Raw genomic sequence first — 21,131 nt, 5'->3', positions numbered from 1 at the left:
TCATAATAAAAAATATGTATGTTTGTTTATTTAAAAACACTTAAGTCTGAATATTTTAAAAATATAAAACAAAAGCTACAGAAAAACAAATAAATAATTTAAAACTATTGTTTTATTTCATTATTTTTCTTTTCATATCAAAATATTACTACTCGCCATTTAAGTACCTTCCTTATACAACTGTGTGTACTAGTTAGTAGGTTTTTTTATTTCTTATTGTAGAGTAGATTCATTAAAATATTAAGAGAGCTAGAGCATTTATAGTTGTTTTTTTTATATAAATTTAGTTAAATTTAGTGTTAAATTAAAGGTAATTTGTTCAAAAAATATTTAATTTACTAAACTAACTTTACATTTTCCATAAGAAATTGTATTAATTACATAAAAACAAGTTAAATTACATTGTGGTGTGTGATAAAACTGAAGAAATTTGTTATCTAGACTTTGCCAAATTTGGGAGGAGATCCGCAAGACAATAAAGAAATATACACAGTGAAATGTGAAGTAGAAAATAAAAAGAATATGCTGGTATATTTCTCAATCAAATTGTACATGTGAATACAAAACTCAATTCCATATTAACCTTTATGGATTTGAGTTTTTAGTTTTTTTTATTTTACAAATTCAATCAGTTTGGTGAGAAATTTTGCAGTGTTAACGTGTGTGAATTCGGTGCAATAAATTTAAACGAATTTTTATTGTAGTTGGTTGTTTCTTTTTAACGAAATTGAAATTCCGTAAATATGCCACCCGTTGAGTAAGCATTGTCGAAAAACAAATATCACAAGAACAACAAGAATAACAATTAGAATACATACCAACAAAGTGACATAATTCTGTTGTTTATTTAATCCAAAATAAATAATCTAAATATCAGATTTGCGTATATACCTATGAATTTCTAAAATTTACATAATATTTACTCATGATTAAATTCAAAATTACTATACAGGTGTATAAATACAACTAATAAAAATACATTCATTCATTCATTAATTTTTACAACAAACAACAAGTGTATTTGAAATAAAATCTAATTATGGTATTCAACTTAACATCCGACGCCCATGCATCACTAAATATATACACAGCATAAAATATGTAGAATAATACGAAAAGAAAATCACCGACAAATTTTATACAAATTTAATATAATTCTGTGTCATTATTACGAATATTAAAGTGTTTATTTAGTATGTTCAATGATCACAACCTCTGAGTTTTTTCAGTTTGTCTTGTCAATCTGCGTTTTTACTCCGACCCTCTCATTTGCGTTTCATTAGATTGGTAAGAGTGTTGTCTAGTTTTAAAATTGTAGAAAGCTCCAACAAAAACAATTTAAGAATAAGGGTTTATGAAACTGTCTAATTATTAATAATCTTAAATATAAACTGATATTTTAAGAAGACAATAACATATAAATAATAATAATAATATATACGGTAGTGAAAGAAAATCGTCTTAAATAATATCACAGTGATACAAATGTGTTGGAGTCCATAGAGTACAGAAATACTTTTAGTTTTTCTCGATCACTTCGTTTTAGTCAAATAACGGTATTCTTAAAGTTCAAACCAGAGAGAAACAAAGAGCGGAAACTAGAAAAATACTCAAGCAAAAAAATTACTCAAAATAATCACACATACGAGTGTTGTTTTTGGTTTCACATGTTTTTTCTACTAATACATTCTCACCACTTAGGTTTCTGACAACTGAGTTAGGTCTTTGACAGGAGAGTTTCCCTTCTATATCTATTCTCTATGGTTCAAACTTCAAAACGACTTGAATAGTATTTTAAAGAGAAATAATATTTTCAGAAATCGGTTAGAAATTGGCTGAGTTACGGTAGTTTAAAGACAGTAAAGCAAAATACTCATAGAATAAACACATAGAACGGAAGGAGAGAGTAATATATATGGAAAAATTACTCTCTTTTCACACATACGGGTGATACAATAACAAAATACATGCAATACATTCTCATGAATTAGGTTTTTGACAACAGACTTAAGCTGAATTCACCCATGGTTCCCATAGTATTTACCAAGCATCTCACATTGCTCAGTGGTTTCAATTTTGAATGATCATTTGGGTATGCGAAAGCTATCCGCGAAAAGCTATCGTGTGACAACTACGCAGGAGTGTTTGGCGTTGTTCAATCACATCGTTGGAAAGGTTTTGGAAATGTCTATCATTAGAAATCCATTGGTAATCAAGATATACAGCCCAATTATGAATAAAAATTCCCCGGGAGTTTTTTCCCTTTTTTTTCATTTTTCCTATTCAAATTCAATGGAAAAAAACTTCCGAGGAATTTTTTATTCATAATTGGGCTGATAGATAATAAATCAAAGCAATCGGTGTTTTTTGCTCATAACTCAGCCATTCATGGAAACTGAACCGGGACTATAGTGGATATATTGAAGTATCAGTAATTTATGTAAGTTATTTGGGGGTTTCGGAAAGGTGATTTCAACATACAGATTGTTATTGTTATAGTTATGTTATCATATTAATTCTGAAATTATTGAAATACGATAAATCAATCATTTTCAACTTTTAATTTATGTTGTTCCATATTGAAATAAAAAATTTCAACATTACTAGACTTTCATTAATGGTTCTTATTGATTCAATATATGTTTTTATTGATTTTAAGTGGTTTTTTCTCTGGGTGTACAAAGGAAGTGGAAGAAGTTGATATGAGACAAATAGGAGAGGGTTAATATTATTTATTTCTTAAAAACTTAAACTTCGGAGAAAATTTTATTTACTACCCACGTCCAAAATTTGGTCCTAAGGATTTCATCAACCGAAATAATACGTATTAAATAGAGACTTATGCCGAACATCAATATAACTTCTCTGGTAAAAATTTACATTTTAATTTTCGAAAAAAGCACTAAGTTGTCACCACAGATTTGTATGGCAGTATGAGTGAGTGTGGTTTCATACGTCTGTCAATGAAGTCTGTTGTAGTTGTTGTTATTATTGTTGTTTTATGCGCCCACGATTATCTCATAAATTTATAAATTCAATTGAATTGTTTGCGAAAAAATATGCCCCAATTAATGGGTTTTTTGTAAGTCGAAGACAAATTACAAACGTTTAGTTTCTTAATTAATTTGCATTTAGATCACTATTGCAATTTGTTTGTTACACTTTCTATTTCTGTTTTTATTTGTCTGATTTTAATGCGCCACATGTTGCAATATACGAATAAGTAGTTAGTGCATTTCAGAATTTTCAATTTGTTAGTAGTCTTATTGTGTGTATAGATAGTAATGTAAGTTTTCTTTAATTTTATTTTATGTAGATTTTAAATTGATGATTCAAATTTTGTGTATGTTATTTTCCTTCATTCAGTCTTGTTTAGTTTAATGTCCAGATGTTTATATTTGTATATATTTTTGTTGTTGCTATGACGTCATTGTTATTTTTAAATGTATCTTCATGTGAGATTTTTGGATTCTCTTTCTCTTCCCTAATGTTTTGTGTCACTCTATAGCACTAATTAAGTGTAATATATTTGTCATTTGGTTTGTCTTGCTTGCAGAAAGTTGTATTTTTATTTTCATATAAGAAATTGTTAAATAAAATTAATAACTTTGAAGTGTTTTCAGTTTGAAAATACATACATAGTATTACATACACACATACCTACATATTTGTATTACATCAGGTTGGGAGGGAGTAAATAAATTAACATTTCTTTCATCTTTTTTATAAAAAACCCTTTCTGTTTTGGGGGAATTGTTAATTTCCTTTTTGCACCCTCTGGATCCGCGCCTGTATTAAATACGTATAAAAAGGGTTTGAAAATTGTGTTTGAGATGTTTGTATTTGATTAAAGTGAACTATAAAAATGTATAAAATATTTTAAGTAGCCATCGAGAGGGAAGTGGAGAAGTTTATTTTTCTTACACCATCTAAGTACCCACAATCATTGATGTTAATCACCCAACTGAAAAATAAACGAATTTGAATATAAAATATGTTGAACTTTTAGCGATAAAAAGTTCAAATATCTTTTATCAATACTAAATGAAATTTAATTAAAGGCACTTATTGAGTGAATAGTAGCAAAATAATTTTAAAAGGTTTAAATTGTATATGAGAAGCCGCAGAACAAAAGGTACTTTTTCGAAGTTTATTACAAATTGATTTAATGGTATTTTTGTAATATTTTGGTTGAACTCTCCTAGAAAAAATCAATTTCCCAAAATTTTTAAATTTTCAAAAAACTCCCTTTTGATCTGCGGCTCCTCATATGGACTTTTATGTAGATACTCATATTGAAATTTGGAATTAAAAAAAAGGCACATTAAAATCAGTTGATGTGAATATAAACAGACTCCAATTCACATGGAATACGTACGTACGCCTTAATAATAATATTGTAGGATTTCAAAAGCTGCAGCGGTTTTAAGATAGATATTTAAAAAATCATTTTAGACCTTTGATCGTTTTATTTAAATTAATTTTAGATTTAGCAATAAAGCCTGAAATACAGAAAAATAGAGTCCTCAATGATTTAAAAATAGTTGCCATGCACTCAACTTCCTAGTCACAAGCTGCATGTACGAACGAAGGTTCTACCAGTTATGGAACACAATTTTATGTTGACAAAACAGTTTATCCTGCGATGTCATTGGAGGAGTCATCTTAGCATCACACAGCTGGAGAACTTTGATCGCTGTTGCATGATTAACGGAGGTCGTCCACCGCGGAGAAAAACCGCCACGGAAAACAGAAGTAGTTCTGGTACAAGTCAGGTCTGGATGAAGCAACAGACTTAATGCCTACTAGTCCCGCATAGACCATGCCGTCCCAAATCATGGTCAGGGTCCCCATGATACCCCCAATAATTTCAACTGCCCAGTCACTTCGATTTATTGACTAATCTAGGGGAAGTACCAAAATTTCTTGGTCTGGACCTTGATGAAAATTAGATTAGAATTGATTTTCATTTACTTGCGTGTTCTGGAAAGCTTAAAAATATTTGCGTTTTTTAAATCCAAACGACCGTAACTAAGTAATTGACTTGAGGAGAAAATGGTAAAAACTGAATTTCGTGTGCTCATTAATCATTATTTTTTGCGATAAAAACATCACTGAAACCAGAGCTAAGTTTGATAAATATTATGTGAACCATAAATTTCAATGGTAAAGAAGTGTTTTGCTGAATCTCGTTGTGTTGATGGCCTCTGCCAGTTGCAAAGTTGTGCTGTGTCCGAGACTGGAAGATTGTGAAGTTTGCTAAAAAAAACCTTGTATATCACAGGGTGCTCAATAAAAAGCCGCCATAACGGGAGCACTATTCATGGTCGGATATGAGCGTAGCAGCAAACATCATCGCGGAGGTTATTGGAAGATCACTGAAGATACGATCGGTAAATTCTCTGAAGGCATGACTGTCTGCTTTCCTTTGATTGATGTAATTACGATATTCAGAGACGATAAAATCATTAGGTCGGTCCATACAAACGAGTGGTCTGTCTCTAGAAAAACTATTACTCGCGTTGTTGCGCAATTTGTCAGACCTAGACACGATATTTTGATGTCTGGTGAGTTAACACAGTTATACTTTAACACACCAACTTCCAAAAATAGCCGTACGTTGGGACATTAGCCTGTTAGACAGCTGGATACTGTCTGACATTATTGAGCTCTTAATCTGTTAATCCCATTTGACAGCGATATCTTGATCCTCAATAATCCATCCTTTAGAAATTATTTTCTTAAAAACTAGTTTTTACGTAATAAAATATGGTTTTAAAGATTTAATTGCTCTTTTTTAAACCAAAGTTAAATCTGCATTGAAGTTATAATTATGTCCACAAGTGTAGTAAATATTCTTAACCAAATATAAACATTTCAAGTATATATACAACTGATATCGAACGTTTCATTTTATTTGTCCAAGTGAAGTAAGCGTCATATTTTTTGCGGTGTTAAACGTGATTCACAATTTGATAAAGCACAACCATTTGCATTAGCTAAATCTTTAAGGGTTTCAAAAAAAGAAATCAACAGTATGAAATAAAACGTCGTTACTGAAGGATCGAAGAAAATTCCAAATCTTTAAAATGGAAAGAACAATAACAAGAAGTCAAAGCCAAATTGTCGAGTATAATAAAGTTTTTTATTTATCTTAATATTTAGTTTAAAAAAAATCGAATTAACTTGTTATTTTTTATATACATACATATACTTGCAGAGTACAGGCAGCTAACATGTCGTTGGACAATTTACATTGTACCCGATGTGCCGATGGTTTTCAGCCAAATGAAAAAATAGTCAATTCAAATGGTGAATTGTGGCATACGCAATGTTTTGTGTAAGTTATTGAAATATTTATGTATGATTCTTACTGTTACTATTTACTAAATTATGATTTTTTTCCAATTTTAGTTGTGCCCAATGTTTCCGTTCTTTCCAAGATGGCATATTCTATGAATTCGAGGGCCGTAAATATTGTGAAAGTGATTTTCATGTCTTATTTGCACCCTGCTGCAATAAATGTGGTGAATTTGTTATTGGTCGCGTTATTAAAGCCATGTCGGCAAGCTGGCATCCAAATTGTTTCCGCTGTCAACTGTGTGCCAAAGAATTGGCTGACAGCGGTTTTATACGCAATCAAAATCGTGCCTTATGTCATGAATGCAATGCCAAGGTGAAGGCAGAAATAACAGGTCGTTATGTGTGCCAAAAATGCCAGTAAGTTGTACATATTTAACAATTATTGGTAGTTTTGTTTTACATTTGTATTTCATTTTAAAGCGGCCTTATAGATGAGGAGCCTTTACGTTTCCGTGGTGAAGTATATCATGGCTATCATTTCAATTGTACTGCATGTGGTCAAGAATTAGATTCCACAGCCAGAGAGGTTAAAAGTCGTCCAGGTTTGGCAGCTAATGATATGGTGAGTTTGATTTTAAATTTTTATACATGCTGTGATGGCTTTAGCATCATACTGTACTCTGCTGTATGTTAATAGCTGCTATTACTTATTTGGTATTCCTTTTGCTGGCACTCTAATCAGTAACGTTAACTAAGATTAAGGATAACTAGAGTATACTTTTGGAAGTGTGATAATGTAGTTTGGTAGCATAACTACAACCTCCAGAGCATTTTCCTAAATACTGTACTGTGTCCTTGGTAGAGGGTGCTAAAATCTTCAAATACTCTAATAAAGGCCACAGGTCTAACTGATAGCAATGGTAATACCGCAGACAGTCGGTCAGACTTTAGACTTTTGACTCTTTTTTGAGGAGAATGTGTTTTAGACCTCAAACGTAAATAGCGACAAAAGAGTACATTTACCACAAACCAGGGTGAACAAGTAGACTAGCCGTACCCTCCGTTACCTCACTTGTAAGCCAAGTGTACGCCATTCCAAACTAACATCAGGATCAAATAGTGGTGATCTCTAAATGTAGCATTTAATCACAGATAATTTTAATAAAGAATTGTTTCTAATAGTGTAACCTCTGTTTGTCTCAAAGAGGTCCGGAAATTACAATTTTATAAAAAACAATAAATCTTAATTTAACAGTTAACATAAAATTAAAAAAATATTCCGATTACAAAGTATTTTTTAAATAGAAGTTTAGCAGAAATAAAACAAAACCAGTGATGAGATCAGCTTTTTCTAAAAATATATATACAAATTGAATGAATTTCCAAGGTTATTTTAATCACATTGTGCTTTGTTTTGTATTATTTTAGAATGAATTATATTGCCTGCGTTGCCATGATAAAATGGGTATACCCATTTGTGGCGCCTGTCGTCGTCCCATTGAAGAACGTGTTGTAACCGCCCTGGGCAAACACTGGCATGTTGAGGTTCGTATAAAATACAATACAAAAACTATTAGTGATAAACTCCAAGCAAAACCTAATTAACAACAACTTCCGTTTAATTTTTAGCATTTTGTTTGTGCCAAATGTGAAAAACCATTCTTGGGTCATCGTCATTATGAGAAACGTGGCTTGGCATACTGTGAGACTCATTATCACCAATTGTTTGGCAATTTGTGTTTTGTATGCAATCAAGTTATAGGCGGTGATGGTAAGTTTAAAAATTGCATTTCCATACATACATAATTAATATACATATATAAAATATTAATATTAAAATTATAATTTAAATATTCTTGTCCATAAAGTTTTCACGGCCCTTAATAAAGCCTGGTGTGTACATCATTTTGCCTGTTCGGTGTGCGATACAAAAATGACTCAGAAATCGAAATTCTATGAATATGATGAGAAGCCAGTTTGTAAGAAATGTTATGAACGTTTCCCCACTGAGCTAAGAAAACGTTTACGCACCGCTCATGAAATGACTATGAATAAGAAAATGTAAATTTAACAAATTTTAAACAAATTTGTCAAAAAAAAATACAAAACATAAAACGATTTTATAATACAAAAACAAAACAAATATAGTATACCTACAAAATAGTGCCTTGATAAATAACAATATTAAAATAAAAACAAATTAAACAGTACACTGAAACCGAAAAAAACAAATTGTTTTAAACTAAAGTCAATAATAATAATAATAATTAGTTGTTTTAAACTAACATTTATAAATTATTTCTTAAATAGAAATAAAACACATGCATGTTACTCTTTTTAATTTATTATAAATTTGTTTAAATGTATAAAAAAAAGCACAAACAAACAAAGCCATAGTAAAATTGTTTTAAAATAACAAATCAAATACAATTTTTATAATAAAATCATAACTTTAAAAAGAAAATTATTGAGTTTTTGTATTACTTAAAAACTGCCTACCAAAAAAAAAATTAAAAAAGAAACATATTCTCGAAATGTTTTTAATATTTTTTTCTTTAAAACAAGTATTTTTATCTGTCTTTATTATATTTAAATGTTTTATATTTTTCTCTCTTAATTTAAATTGTAGTCATTTGTTTTCTTGTACTTTATTGTATGTCTTTTTTAAATGTTGTAAATTAATTTTATATGTATACAATACTTTAATTTATTTTAATACGTATATATTTTTCTAATTTTATTTAGTATCTTGTTTGTGTATTCTTAACAATGTTTTTTTTTTTAATTTGTTGGTTTTCCTTTCTAGCAGCTATAATTTTCCTTTTTTTAAATTTCCCTTTCATATAGAAGCAATATTTATAAAAAAACAAAATAATTTTAAGGGTTTTTATTGTAATTTGAGTCATAATTATTAATTTATATTTGTTTTTAATATCGAAATACAATAAAATGCCTTACATACACACACAAAACAAAATATGCATTAAGATTTATTGGCTTTTTCGACAAATAATTTCAAGCCTGAAGTAATCTAGCGTTTTGTAATATGAATAAATATTTCAATTGTTTATTTACTCTTATACATAAAACTTCAAATTGTTATACTGATTGAAAAATAAAGAATACCTTCTAACCTACAGGTGGGATTATAAATAAAAACAAGTGCAAAATATAGGTTTTGTCGATTAGTTGTTTCTTGGAATCCCGTACGAGACAGAAAACAGCCTCTAGAAAAATACAAAAATCAGTGAATTGGGACATAATTTATTAAAGAATTTTGTATATCCTTTACCATGAGTGGCAAGAGTAAATATAAGCTATTCATTTCGTTTGTAATTTCTACATTTTTCATAAATACATATATTCTGGATCGTTATAGATAGTGGAGTCGATATAGCCATGACCGTCTGTCTGTTGAAATGAACTTTCCGAATAACTTTTATACCCAAGTTTTGCGTAAATCAATACATCCGCTATAGTCCAACTTTGAATGCTATTTATAATATTCTTTTAAATATTAATCTTAAAGTACACTTTGGTGAAGGGTATATAAGATTCGGCAGAGCCGTTTAAAGCACTGTCACTAGTTTTATATTAATATGGAAAAATGTACATAGCTATCAAATAAGAGTAGTCTTGTTGAAATTTTTGCATTGGCTATTGTTTTACAACTTTTAGTATGATTTGTCACGCGACATCATAGTAAAACACGAATTTTGTGTTAATTTTAAATTATTCGATTAACCGAATAATTTGTATTTTAATTTTATAATGAAAAGAAAAACACGAATTTTGTGTACTTGTATAATCATTTTGTTAATAATAAAAAAAAACAAAAATATAAAAACCAAACAAAACATAATTCAATAAAACAATAAATAGGGAATCTTCTGAAATAATCTTTTAAAAATAGAATATAATTTAAATGCTTTGCTTTTAAACGATTTTTTTTACTTTTTAATAAAACTTGACTTGACAAAATTCTCTCACTGATTGTAGAAATCGAAAGTAAGGCATGATAAAGAATATCCAATTTCTCAGTTATGTTTTTAGTTTTCTCTAAGCATATAAAAGCCTCTAACATACCATTGTAATTCATTTGGATTTTTTTAGATTTTGAATACTTTATTAGTTACGTCAAGTTCTGATAAAAGACTCGTTTCAGTAATGTCTTCAGTTTCGTCTAATGTCGTCCTCGGACTCATTAGGACAAAGTTCATCATAGAAACTTTCTGGAAAAAAGGCAATTTCCAAATTCCTTAGTTTTAGTTTTCGTACAATACTTCAGAAAACTATTGCTAGAAGGAGATGTTCACGAGTTAAGAAATTAAATTTGTGCGCCATAATACCGAATTGTCATTTGGTATTATGGCGCACATTCGTTGCTTACAACCTTAGACCTGCATAAAATTAACGAAAATATTTCAGTTAGTGGTATTTGGTCCACCAAAAACAAATAAAATTACAGATACTTACATTTTCAACAATATTTTTAATTTTATTTGCAGTGTCGAAAGCAAAATTGTGTTCGTTGAAAAATTCGATGCACAACGAAATTTTCGACAGCGATGCCAACTTATAATACGAATTTTACATTCGATAGTCGATATTCGATAGCCAACGAATATCGTTTGTCGAATGCAACTCATAATAGGGGCCTATATCAAATACAGATTTTCAGGGATTAAAAATAAAAAGTTTGTTCGGTATCAAAATAATATTCAAATACATAGTATTTTTTTCACCGTCACATTAGTAAAATTTAATTATCTTCATATTAGCGTAGTTCTAGGCTACATTCCCTATATAAAATACTGTTATACTTATGTACTATACATAAAATATTCGGTTGAAAAAACGCTTATAATTAAAATTTTACATGGAAAACTCTTATACTAAGAACTTGGACGTAATTTTCTTATTTTAGATTATGTCATTAGATATAGAGCGGAAAACTTTATCAGCCCAATTATGAATAAAAATTCCCCGGGAGTTTTTCCCCTTATCTCATTTTTCCTATTCAAATTCAATGGGAAAAAACTCCCGGGGAACAAACTCCCGCGGAATTTTTTATTCATAATTGGGCTGTATACATTTTATTACAGTTTCAAATTCGAAATAATTTTTCGCTACGCAGTTCTAATTTAGGTTTAACTAACAAATGATGCTCAGTTAAACTCAGATTATAAACTAAATTAACAATAAGTGCAAAATAACTATTTTAGTTTAATCCCAAAAACTAGCTCTTATTTTTTTTATAGATTTATTGGATTGCTGTGAATTTTTTTCATTTGTAAAGTTGCTAGACTATTCGCAATTTATAATGAACTTGGCTAATAAGTATTTATTGATTAAAGATTAACTCGACCTGAACGAACATGCTTATGTCGGACAGCAAATCATTCTGGGGAATAAAATATTTTAAGTCCCCAGACAAATAATGTTTGGTCAACAAATACTTATTGACAAGACTTGTCTCTTTAAGGGTCTATAAGAAAATTATGTATGGATATTCGGACTCTTACCAATATTATGCATTGAAAATTAAATAACTTTTAACTTAAAATGAAATAAATAAACACCGAATAATGTTATATTTTGATTGCCACAGTACATATTTGTTTTAATTATAAATCTTTATTAAAATACAGTTTCAATAAGAATGTCAATAGGAATAATATCAAGTACAGTACCAGGCCAACAACACATAAAGCCACCACATACACATACCTACATATAAAATATGTATGTATGTACTTTTTTTAATTTAATTCTTTAATAATAATTTGAAATTATTTACCACTATACTTAGCCATGCATATGTTTGTACATAAAATGGGTTGGTTCATCAATGTAAAAAAGAGCAATCATATACCTATGTTTTTAACAGTTTACCAATAATTGCATAATTGTAAATATGTTGAAATGTAGCACATACAAAGTATATACTGACCACTCTAATGTACATACATATACAACAGCTTTTAAATAAATATTTAAATGACTAAAAACTGCGTTAAGTTTATCATGACGCATAAAGTAAACCTAAAAATAGGCTAACTATTTTATTTTTAGCATCATGATAAATCTAAACTGTTATTGAACTTTTAAGATTCAGCTAATTTCTCTAATAAATGCTCTAACAATTTCAAATCTTTAATCGCTATTAAACCATTACAATTACACTTCCAATCCTTGTCTGTGCCTTCCGTCTCATCACCACCTTCTTCGCTGTTCTCACTAGCTGCTGCAGTCGTATATGTCAAAGGTATAGCTTTACCTTCTTTTATACTATTTTTAAAATCGATAATATCACCATTTAAGGAACGTAATATAGCCTGCGGTGCACATGTGTCCCATTTAAAGGTCGAGGCTTTGCTCAGTACATACACATCCACTTCACCGGTTATAACTTTTAACGCTTTATGACCAGCACCAGCTGAAAAAGCAAATTCATAGCCCAAGTCCAACATTTGCTGCAGTAAATCTGCTCTTTCTGAACTGGAGAAGATTCCCAAGAGACGTGAGCGATTTGTTTCGCTATCCAGTCTTTTGCTGTGAGCTTGTAAATCGGGTAAAGCTATACCCCAATATAGGGCAGAATTGTAGATGTTGTCTTCGATTTTATTACCAAAAGGTTGTGAAATCACTCCGATGACGGGTAAGCCGCTGCTTAGATCATAGACACCAATTAGGACGGTAACACAATCTAAACCTGTGGAAGTTATGCCTGGGAAATTGGTGAACATAGTATCGCCGGATATATATTCAGCAGTGGCGTCTGTAAGAAAATTAAAGCATATTTGATGAAACAAAATTTTACAAAAAAAAAACGTTTCACATTTTAATGTATTGAAAAATGCTTTTGCACTTTTATATTAAAGTAGTTGTACAATTTAAGGAGAACATAATCAGCCCAATCATGAATAAAATATCCGCGGGAGTTTTTTCCCTTTACCCATTTTTAACACTGAATTTGAATAGGAAAAAATTCCAACGGATTTTTTATTCATGATTGGGCTGATTAACATTTCATATGGTTCCTGAATCAATAAAATCGGTTCACAGATTTACAAGATATGAATATATAAACATACATACATGTTTTGCCGAAGTTTGTTTAATATACTGAATGATACAATCCATTGATGTCAATAGTAGTCCTTGTATTAAAATGATTTTTATTGCGTTGTTTGCAAAACATTTCACACTTTAATATTTATAAAAAATAGTACAAATTACAAGAGTAGAAATTTATCAAAAATTGATTTTGCATTAATGCACTTTTTAGTGAAAATATTATTATTATGTTTATGTTTTAGCTTCTAAATTTAAAGACGTCATAACAACCTTTCATATGATTCCTAAATCATCTAAATCCAACCACAGCTTTACAAGATATCAATACATAAACTTATACACTTTGTCGAATTACCAAATAAAATCTCAAGTTTTTCAAAATTTAAAAATTAAAATGACTAAACGGCTCCATGGGGTATATGTGTGCCAAAAATTAACAAAATCGGAAGAGCCAAGGTAAATTTTTGGATTATGAATAAAAGATACCATTACCACCACTCATGGACTACTACAAAATAATTCACGTATGTATATACTAAAATCTGTTAAACATACATTATTGGGAATGTTAATCTTTGGTGGGAATTATAAACTAAATAAGAATCTTATAAAGTTATATTACTTTTGTTGATTTTTTAGTTTTGTTTTCTATAAATAACAAGTTTTTACTTCAATCTCACCTATGGGATCAATCCAAATACCCAATTGACTATAATCCACATCATTTGGTAGTTCAGGAAAATCCTCATGCAACTCTTTGTCAAACTCCACACTACGATGAACTTCTTCCGCTAAAATTTGGGCAGCCTCTTGGTGTTGCGTTTGTAAAATTTGCAACAAACAGTCTGCTGTCTCTGTTTCGTTGGCTCCCACCACAATGGCCACACTTTCATCTTCAGCATTTTTAAAGGTGGATGATTCTTCGCCCTTGATGTTTTCTTTCATTTCGGGGAACTAAACAATAGTCAGTAGCGGAAGGAAAGATACAAAAAGAATTATGTATGTATGTATAATAAAAAAAATGAGTACCTATAGAAATAAACAACAATAATATTATAAAGACTCTTGACGCCAACAACATTTATTGTTGCAGTTTTTATTTTGGCATTTTAAAAATTTAACTACAAAATTTACCTCTGCACCCACATCATGTTTTATAGATTCCTGGATAAGTACATCAGCCAAGGTTTTAAAATCATGTTCAAATCTAGCATTGGCCTCATCACCGGTCTTCTCTTGCACCAACAGCCCTAGCAATTGTTCATTGGAGCGGCAGATTCTAGCAATGTTGGCTGCCTTTTCGGAGGCGTTAATAAGACTTTTTAGCAAGTGACGGCTGCTGTCGCCCATGATTTGCCAATTTGCAGGTTTTGTAAATGAAATGACCTTGCGGTTGTGTTGCTAATTTCTGGTAGATATTAATTACAGAGAGGAAGAGAGAACTTATACACACGCACCTATTTTGCAAATAAATCATTAGGCTTCTTAATTTAATTAACAGATAATTTAATTTTTTATTCACCTTTGTGTGTTTGTTTATTTTCTTAGTTTAATTTTATTTGATGAACTCTTTCTTTTTATTAAGTATTTTGTACTTTATATTTCACTTCTATTTTTGGAATGATTGTTTATGATAATTTAAGTTTTTGTGGATGGATGAATTTTCTTGGGCGATTATGTCTAGTGTTGGCAAACGTTTAAAAATTACAATTTATTAGTTTGTGTAAGGAAACGGAAATAATTATGATTTATTAAATTTAAATTCCACCAGTTCGATTTACAGGTTTTAGTTGAAATTTCCAATAATTTTGAAAGAAAACAAATTAAATTTATAAAAGTTAAGTTATATTCTACTTTTTGCCCATGATTGCTATCATTTCTAAATCCCTGTTTAATGACAATATAATGTAATAATGTGTATGAATTCGTAGTTTGCAATCCTTCCGGAAGTCCGGTGATATAATTAAGCTATAAGCATTTATGGATTCAGTCATACAGAGTACCACAAATTATGATTTTTTTTTAAGATAATGAAAATTCTAAAATCTATCCACCGATTACAATTTAAAAGTTTGGGTTTTTTGTAGATCTGAATAATAGATTCGGTTCTGAAAAAATGATTTATGAAGGACTATAATGATTTTCATGATCTTAAAAAAATCAAAAAATTCACTGGTGTTTACTCACTTCTGAGGCTCTCCGTAGATTTTATTTATGGTTTTTATCCCGGGAATTTTGTCAATTTTTCACTACCCGATTCCCGGGATTTTTAGTCGGGATTCCCTGGAATTGAAAACTGTCGAAACTACAAAAAATATAAGTATTTCATTAGTGGCCTAAAATCTGAAATAATTTTTTAAAAAATTTTAACATTTTTGTAGTATTTTATTTGTATACTTTTATTAACTTCATTTAACAACAAACAAAGGACATAATTAATTAAATTCTAAAAATGAGAAAACAAAATTAAAAGATTTCTTTATTACGGCATTGACAAAACAATGGAAACTTAGGTATAATTTTAACAAATATGGTCTAAACTTTGCAATAACTCAATATTTGTTGGGTATCCCTTATTTTTTATAACTGCTACACATCGACGATGCATTGAACCAATTAAAGTGTCAATGGTCTCCTTTGAAATATTTTGCCATTCCCTTATAACCGCCTCCGATAAATCTTCCTTCCTGGTGTAATTTTGGGTCCTTATTTTACGATCTACAATTTCCCATAGATTTTCTATGGGATTGAGATCTGGCGATTGGGCAGGCCACTTCAAAACACGTACCTCGTTGGATTGTAACCACTCGGTTACAACCCTAGAGGTGTGTTTCGGGTCGTTGTCGTGTTGGAATCTCCAAACTAGGGGCATATTTTCCTCAGCGTATGGATACATAACATCGTTTAATATGGTTATGTATCCTATACCTGTCATGGTATCTTTTATTATATGAATTGGGCCCATACCTTGCCCTGAAAAACATCCCCATACCATAATATTGCCACCGCCAAACTTTACAGTCATATTTGTGTACTTTGGATCTAATCTTTTTCCCTTTGGTCGTCTTACAAATGTTCTCCCATCACTGCCTCTTAAATTGTATTTGGATTCGTCGGAAAAGAGGACAGTATTCCATTTCTGTATCGACCAGTTTAAATGATCCCTGGCAAAGTGTAGACTAGCAGAACGGTTCTTTTTAGAAATGAGTGGTTTTTTCACAGAACGATAGAAACCAAGACCAGCCTCATTTGCCCTGCGACTAACTGTTCGGGTACTTATTTCTAATTTTAGGCTACTAACAACCTCTTGAGGAGTTATTTTTGGGAATTTCTTGAACTCTCTCGCTATTAAATTATCTTGTCTAGGAGTAGTCTTACGAGGTCTTCCACCTAAATGTTGAGTTTTTACAGAACCGGTCTCACGAAATTTCTTTATAATTTTTGAAACTGCTGATTTATTTATTGAATATTTGTCACAGATACTTTTTTGTTTTAAACCAGCTTTAATTTTAATAATTTTATTTTTCAAGTCTTCACAAATCTTAACTTTAGCCATTTTCGTTAACTTTGAAAAAAGCTTTTTATGCTTTCTACATCGTTATTTTAAACATTATTTTCGTTTTACACTACTTTCATGCAGAAGTTTAAAAGTTTCCATTGTTTTGTCAGTAGCGAAATAGTGAATATTTTTAATTTTGTTCCCTTTTTTCAGAATATTAATTATATTGTTTGTTTTTTAGTTAATTTATATAAATAAAACTATACAAGTAAAATACTAAAAAAAAATTTATTTTAATAATATATGGAATATTTGGAAAAGTTTTCATTGTTTTGTCAACCACTGTATATAATAATCTAATTTTTTAAAAAAAGAAACTGAAAATTTTTTTTTACAGTTTTTCGTTTTTTATCTCGGCAATAATAGACCGTTTATTATTATGTATTTGGGGTTTTTCGAATGAACATTTAAAAAGACATATTGAAAACTGCACGATATATGAATAAAGATGAATAATCTTCAATGCCAAGATGAACAAAGGCCCCTACTTTTGATGGCTGCTCACCATTTGATATTTTCAAGTTATGATTGATTTTGGTCTTGAAAGGAAACACAGCAATAGTTCTTGGTAGCAATGACAGCTTTATAATGAGCGTGTTTTAAAGATGTTGTATTATAAAAATTCATAATAGTCTTGATTTTGAGAATGACCACCTCCAATAATTTAGAAATTTTCAACTTTAAGCTTTCCATCATTAAATTCTTTAAAAATTATTTGTATAAACATTTATATTTTGTAAATAACAAAGCATTAAATTAAGACTTTATGTATATGTACATATAACATGTATAACAAAGGGTCGAAGGAATTAATTCTTAATTCGATTTTCAAGATAAAAATAAATTTTATCTCTAAAAGATTCAATTAAATGTATTGAATTCATTCCATTTATTAAAAGGCTTAAGAAAATATTTTCAATTCATTTTGTTAATGATTCAAAGCTTAATAAAACTGAATGAAGAAAAGACATTTTACCTCAATTTGTAGTAGATTTAAATCAACAAAAATTTAATCATTCAAAGTTTGAATAAATTCTGTTATTAATTAACAAAATTAATTCAATTTAAATGAAGCTTTTGAAGGAAGATAAAGAATTAGATATTGGGAATGGTTTTATGAAATGAAAGGCTAACACTTTTTAATTACGGATTGAAATTTTAGTAAACTAAGCTCAATTGAATTAATTATTTAGTACAAAGCTTTATATATTTTTTTTATTTTATATTAAATTTATATACTTTATATATTATATACTTCTATATTCATACAGTTCTCAAGTGTTTATTTAATAAACTATCATTTGTCAATCATTTATGAATATTTTTCCTTAAATCAGTTAAACTAAAAATCAATTAAAGTATTAAACTCGGAAATTAATAAAAACAATCATCGGAACCCAAATCAGAATCGGAATAAGCAATTTGAGTTTTCCTATCAGCATGTAACTCATCATTTTGTATATATTGGCTTAAATCTTCTATATTAAACTTTATATAAAATTGGAATTTTTAAGGGTTCAAAAGAAATCAAAAAAATACAGTTCTGATCAAAAAATGGTGGATCATTTTTTTATTTTTATATAGCAGGATACAAGGTAATAAAAAAAGGAATAAAAATAAAAAAAATATTGGGTATTTTTATTCAAACTTAGGTAATTTTGAAAGGCTGTAAGTCATGGACTTTGCAAAGAAAAAATTTACAAATTATAATCAAGAAAAAATTGTGAAAATATAGCTAAACAAACAAATTATAGCTATTTATGTAAAGCAATATATTTCAAAGTTAAAAAAAAATGTCATTTAGCCCTATTTTTAAATGCGTATATATGTATATTATACTCAAAATGTGGTGGATTTCGTTTTTAATCTTTAAAGGTAGTATCATTAGGTTATACTTGGGTATATTCCATCAAAGTTCAAAAAAAATTAACCCACAGAAATAATACGTGTTTTTTAATATTTTCTCTAGTCCACAATAAACATCGATACCAAAAATTTTATACTTAAAATATAGCCTATATTTTCACCTACAAATGAAAAAATAATCCAATTTTTGGAAAAATAAATTTTTGGCAATTACTTTTCTAAAACATAAAAAAACTCTTTTTATCTTAAGAGTTTTTATCAATATATTGGTATGACTTTTGTGCCATCTAGCGGATACGTTACGAGTTAAATAATATTTTTTTTATAAAATTTGTGTTAGTTACGAATCTAACAGTGTTTTCTTCTTTTCGGAATAACTTTTTTTCTGGTATTTTTTGTCCATGTAACGAAGCACCGTGCGGCGGTCTTTTTCTGTTGTGCGAACAAATGATCTGTTTGAACAAGAATATAACAAGAAAATGTTCGCTGATTGAAACAATTTTAATGACTCTCAAGAATTTTTTCATGAAAAAACAAACATTTTGCAATTTCTGTCAAATCAAACTGAAAATAATATTTGTTTAAACAAATTAAACTACATAGTTACAAATATGTAAATATAATTCGAAAAATTAAAATTACAGCTGTTTAAACTAACGCTTTGCAACACTTAATACTACAAACTAATTTGGGAAGTGTTCGGTATAAAAATTTTAATAATCAGCTGTTTCTTGTTTACATCTGACTTTATTATGTTTTGCTCCGCTGTTCGTACAGAGTTGTATTTTGTATTTGTTTTCGACAATTTCCACGAATGGAAACGATTGGAACGGCAGCGAACATGCTTCATGTTTGTCAAACAGACTCGTCAAACACGCCTATCTAAATTACATGCGTGTTTGACAAACACTATTAAGCAGGGATTTTTTACTCGTCGGACAGGTAAGGATTACACGCGACTCGTTGTATGACTGTTTGAAGAGGTTTTCTGTCGCAGAATTTGTTTTCAAAAATCAAACTGTGAGCAGAATTACTTTTTATGCATTAAACACATTGAAGACAGCAGGCTTCCGACTTCAATCTGTCAAAAATAGAATACACACGTTTATATGAAGACGATTCTTTTGACGACAGCACAACTTCACGACGACACGACTTCGTTTGCTGCTGCTGCCCAATTAGGCTAATTTCTATTTTTGTCAACTTCAAAACAGAAATAGTGTTGCTAATATAATAAAAAATGTAAATCAAATTAGTGCTTAAAAAAATATATTTTTTTTTACTTAATTAAGAGAAGTTTCTGATAACCATATTGAAATGAATTAATAACAGGTACATAAATTATTACCACATATATATATTTACTCAAAATAATTGTTTAACGTTTAATTACTTTGGAATTTTGTACGGTTATTTTTTATTAAAGTAAAAAATTAAAGTGACATCACTGAATTATAAATCAGCTGTTTACTTTGAAGCTGTCGTCTTTAAAAGAATTCACCGGCTGCCGCACGGCTGCAACTTCAGCCAGCAGCATTTGTGTTCGTGAAGTCGTGAAGCCTGCTGTCTTCAATGTGTTTAATGCATTACTCGCCATTTTCCCACAACAAAATTAGTTGTTAAAAGTACGTCGAAGGTAGAAGTCGGAATTTTAAAGTGCATTATTAATGTTGTGCGATTAATGTTTTATGAATACAAAAATAACAAAGAACAAGAATACAATATGTATTCTAATAATAAATATCAATAAAAAACGAGGAAAATATATTTGTTGTATGTAATTTGGATGTTTTTGATTCATTTCGCTTTTATTATTACACCAAGTGTCTGTTGTTGAAATTGCTAATGAAAATAAGAAAAAAACATTTTTTATTTTACAAATGAAAAATAAAAAAGTGAATAATTTAAAATTCATTCAATTAAGTTGCATTTCGTTTAAATGCAGCAACATTTTCAATATTATTTTGCCTGAGAAATCAATTGTTTAAATAAATTTACAAATGAGATTTAAGTGAAACAAATACTTATTAAAAGAAAAATCGTATTTACGGGTGGAGCCGAGCCGCCGCCGCTACTAAATTAAATGTGTGTTTTTTAAACAATAAAAAAAGAGAAAAATTCAATTTGATAATAAAAAATTTGCTTTAATTTCAATTGAGAATAGCAACAGAATTTAAGTTTATTTTTAAAGCAAGTAGAAGAATTAATACAACAAGTACGGAAGTGGTTGTTCTCATTCATCTCATCTACATACAACTGATATCAAACTCAACTAAAAAGAACTTAAAATCTAATTACGTTTTACAGAAAAAAAAATTTAATT

At 29.3% G+C, this 21,131-nt stretch overlaps 2 protein-coding genes across 4 annotated transcripts; one reads left to right on the top strand and one right to left on the bottom strand.

The window, feature by feature from the left end:
* The first annotated feature begins 181 nt into the window (after positions 1-181).
* Positions 182-9,280, top strand: stck (LIM zinc finger domain containing stck). Of its 3 annotated transcripts, none has more exons than XM_065507772.1 (7): positions 182-310; positions 6,221-6,340; positions 6,415-6,720; positions 6,784-6,925; positions 7,732-7,848; positions 7,933-8,074; positions 8,172-9,280. In XM_065507772.1, exons 2-7 carry the CDS (start codon positions 6,237-6,239, stop codon positions 8,366-8,368), a joined length of 1,008 nt encoding a protein of 335 aa, XP_065363844.1. In that variant the 5' UTR covers positions 182-310; positions 6,221-6,236; the 3' UTR covers positions 8,369-9,280. The 3 variants fall into 3 exon arrangements, with proteins under 3 accessions (XP_065363844.1, XP_065363836.1, XP_065363828.1); XM_065507764.1 differs by lacking the exon at positions 182-310 and adding an exon at positions 616-757; XM_065507756.1 differs by lacking the exon at positions 182-310 and adding an exon at positions 6,074-6,130.
* A 2,857-nt stretch (positions 9,281-12,137) lies between these two features.
* Ipp (inositol polyphosphate 1-phosphatase) lies at positions 12,138-15,066 on the bottom strand. Its single transcript, XM_065507733.1, has 4 exons — positions 14,906-15,066; positions 14,518-14,840; positions 14,064-14,337; positions 12,138-13,084 (listed from the first exon to the last, which is right to left on the bottom strand). The coding sequence occupies exons 2-4, from the start codon at positions 14,731-14,733 to the stop codon at positions 12,411-12,413; spliced, it is 1,164 nt and encodes a 387-aa protein (XP_065363805.1). The 5' UTR covers positions 14,734-14,840; positions 14,906-15,066; the 3' UTR covers positions 12,138-12,410.
* Positions 15,067-21,131: the final 6,065 nt, after the last annotated feature.

This window comes from Calliphora vicina, chromosome 1 (genome assembly GCF_958450345.1).
Source record: "Calliphora vicina chromosome 1, idCalVici1.1, whole genome shotgun sequence".
NCBI lineage: Eukaryota > Metazoa > Arthropoda > Insecta > Diptera > Calliphoridae > Calliphora > Calliphora vicina.
The sequence above is the reverse complement of the archived record's forward strand: the minus strand, read 5'-3'. Positions and strand labels throughout refer to the sequence as shown.

What these genes read in the sequence shown, in the direction of transcription:
- Ipp (XM_065507733.1), bottom strand. Translation starts at nt 14,733, where the DNA reads ATGGGCGACAGCAGCCGTCACTTGCTAAAAAGTCTTATTAACGCCTCC. An exon ending in AACATGATGTGGGTGCAGAG is followed by an intron (nt 14,338 to 14,517) that starts GTAAATTTTGTA and finishes ACTATTGTTTAG; the next exon opens with TTCCCCGAAATGAAAGAAAA. An exon ending in TATTTGGATTGATCCCATAG is followed by an intron (nt 13,085 to 14,063) that starts GTGAGATTGAAG and finishes ATTTTCTTACAG; the next exon opens with ACGCCACTGCTGAATATATA.
- stck (XM_065507756.1), top strand. Translation starts at nt 6,090, where the DNA reads ATGGAAAGAACAATAACAAGAAGTCAAAGCCAAATTGTCGA. An exon ending in TATGTGTGCCAAAAATGCCA is followed by an intron (nt 6,721 to 6,783) that starts GTAAGTTGTACA and finishes TTCATTTTAAAG; the next exon opens with CGGCCTTATAGATGAGGAGC. An exon ending in GTTTGGCAGCTAATGATATG is followed by an intron (nt 6,926 to 7,731) that starts GTGAGTTTGATT and finishes GTATTATTTTAG; the next exon opens with AATGAATTATATTGCCTGCG.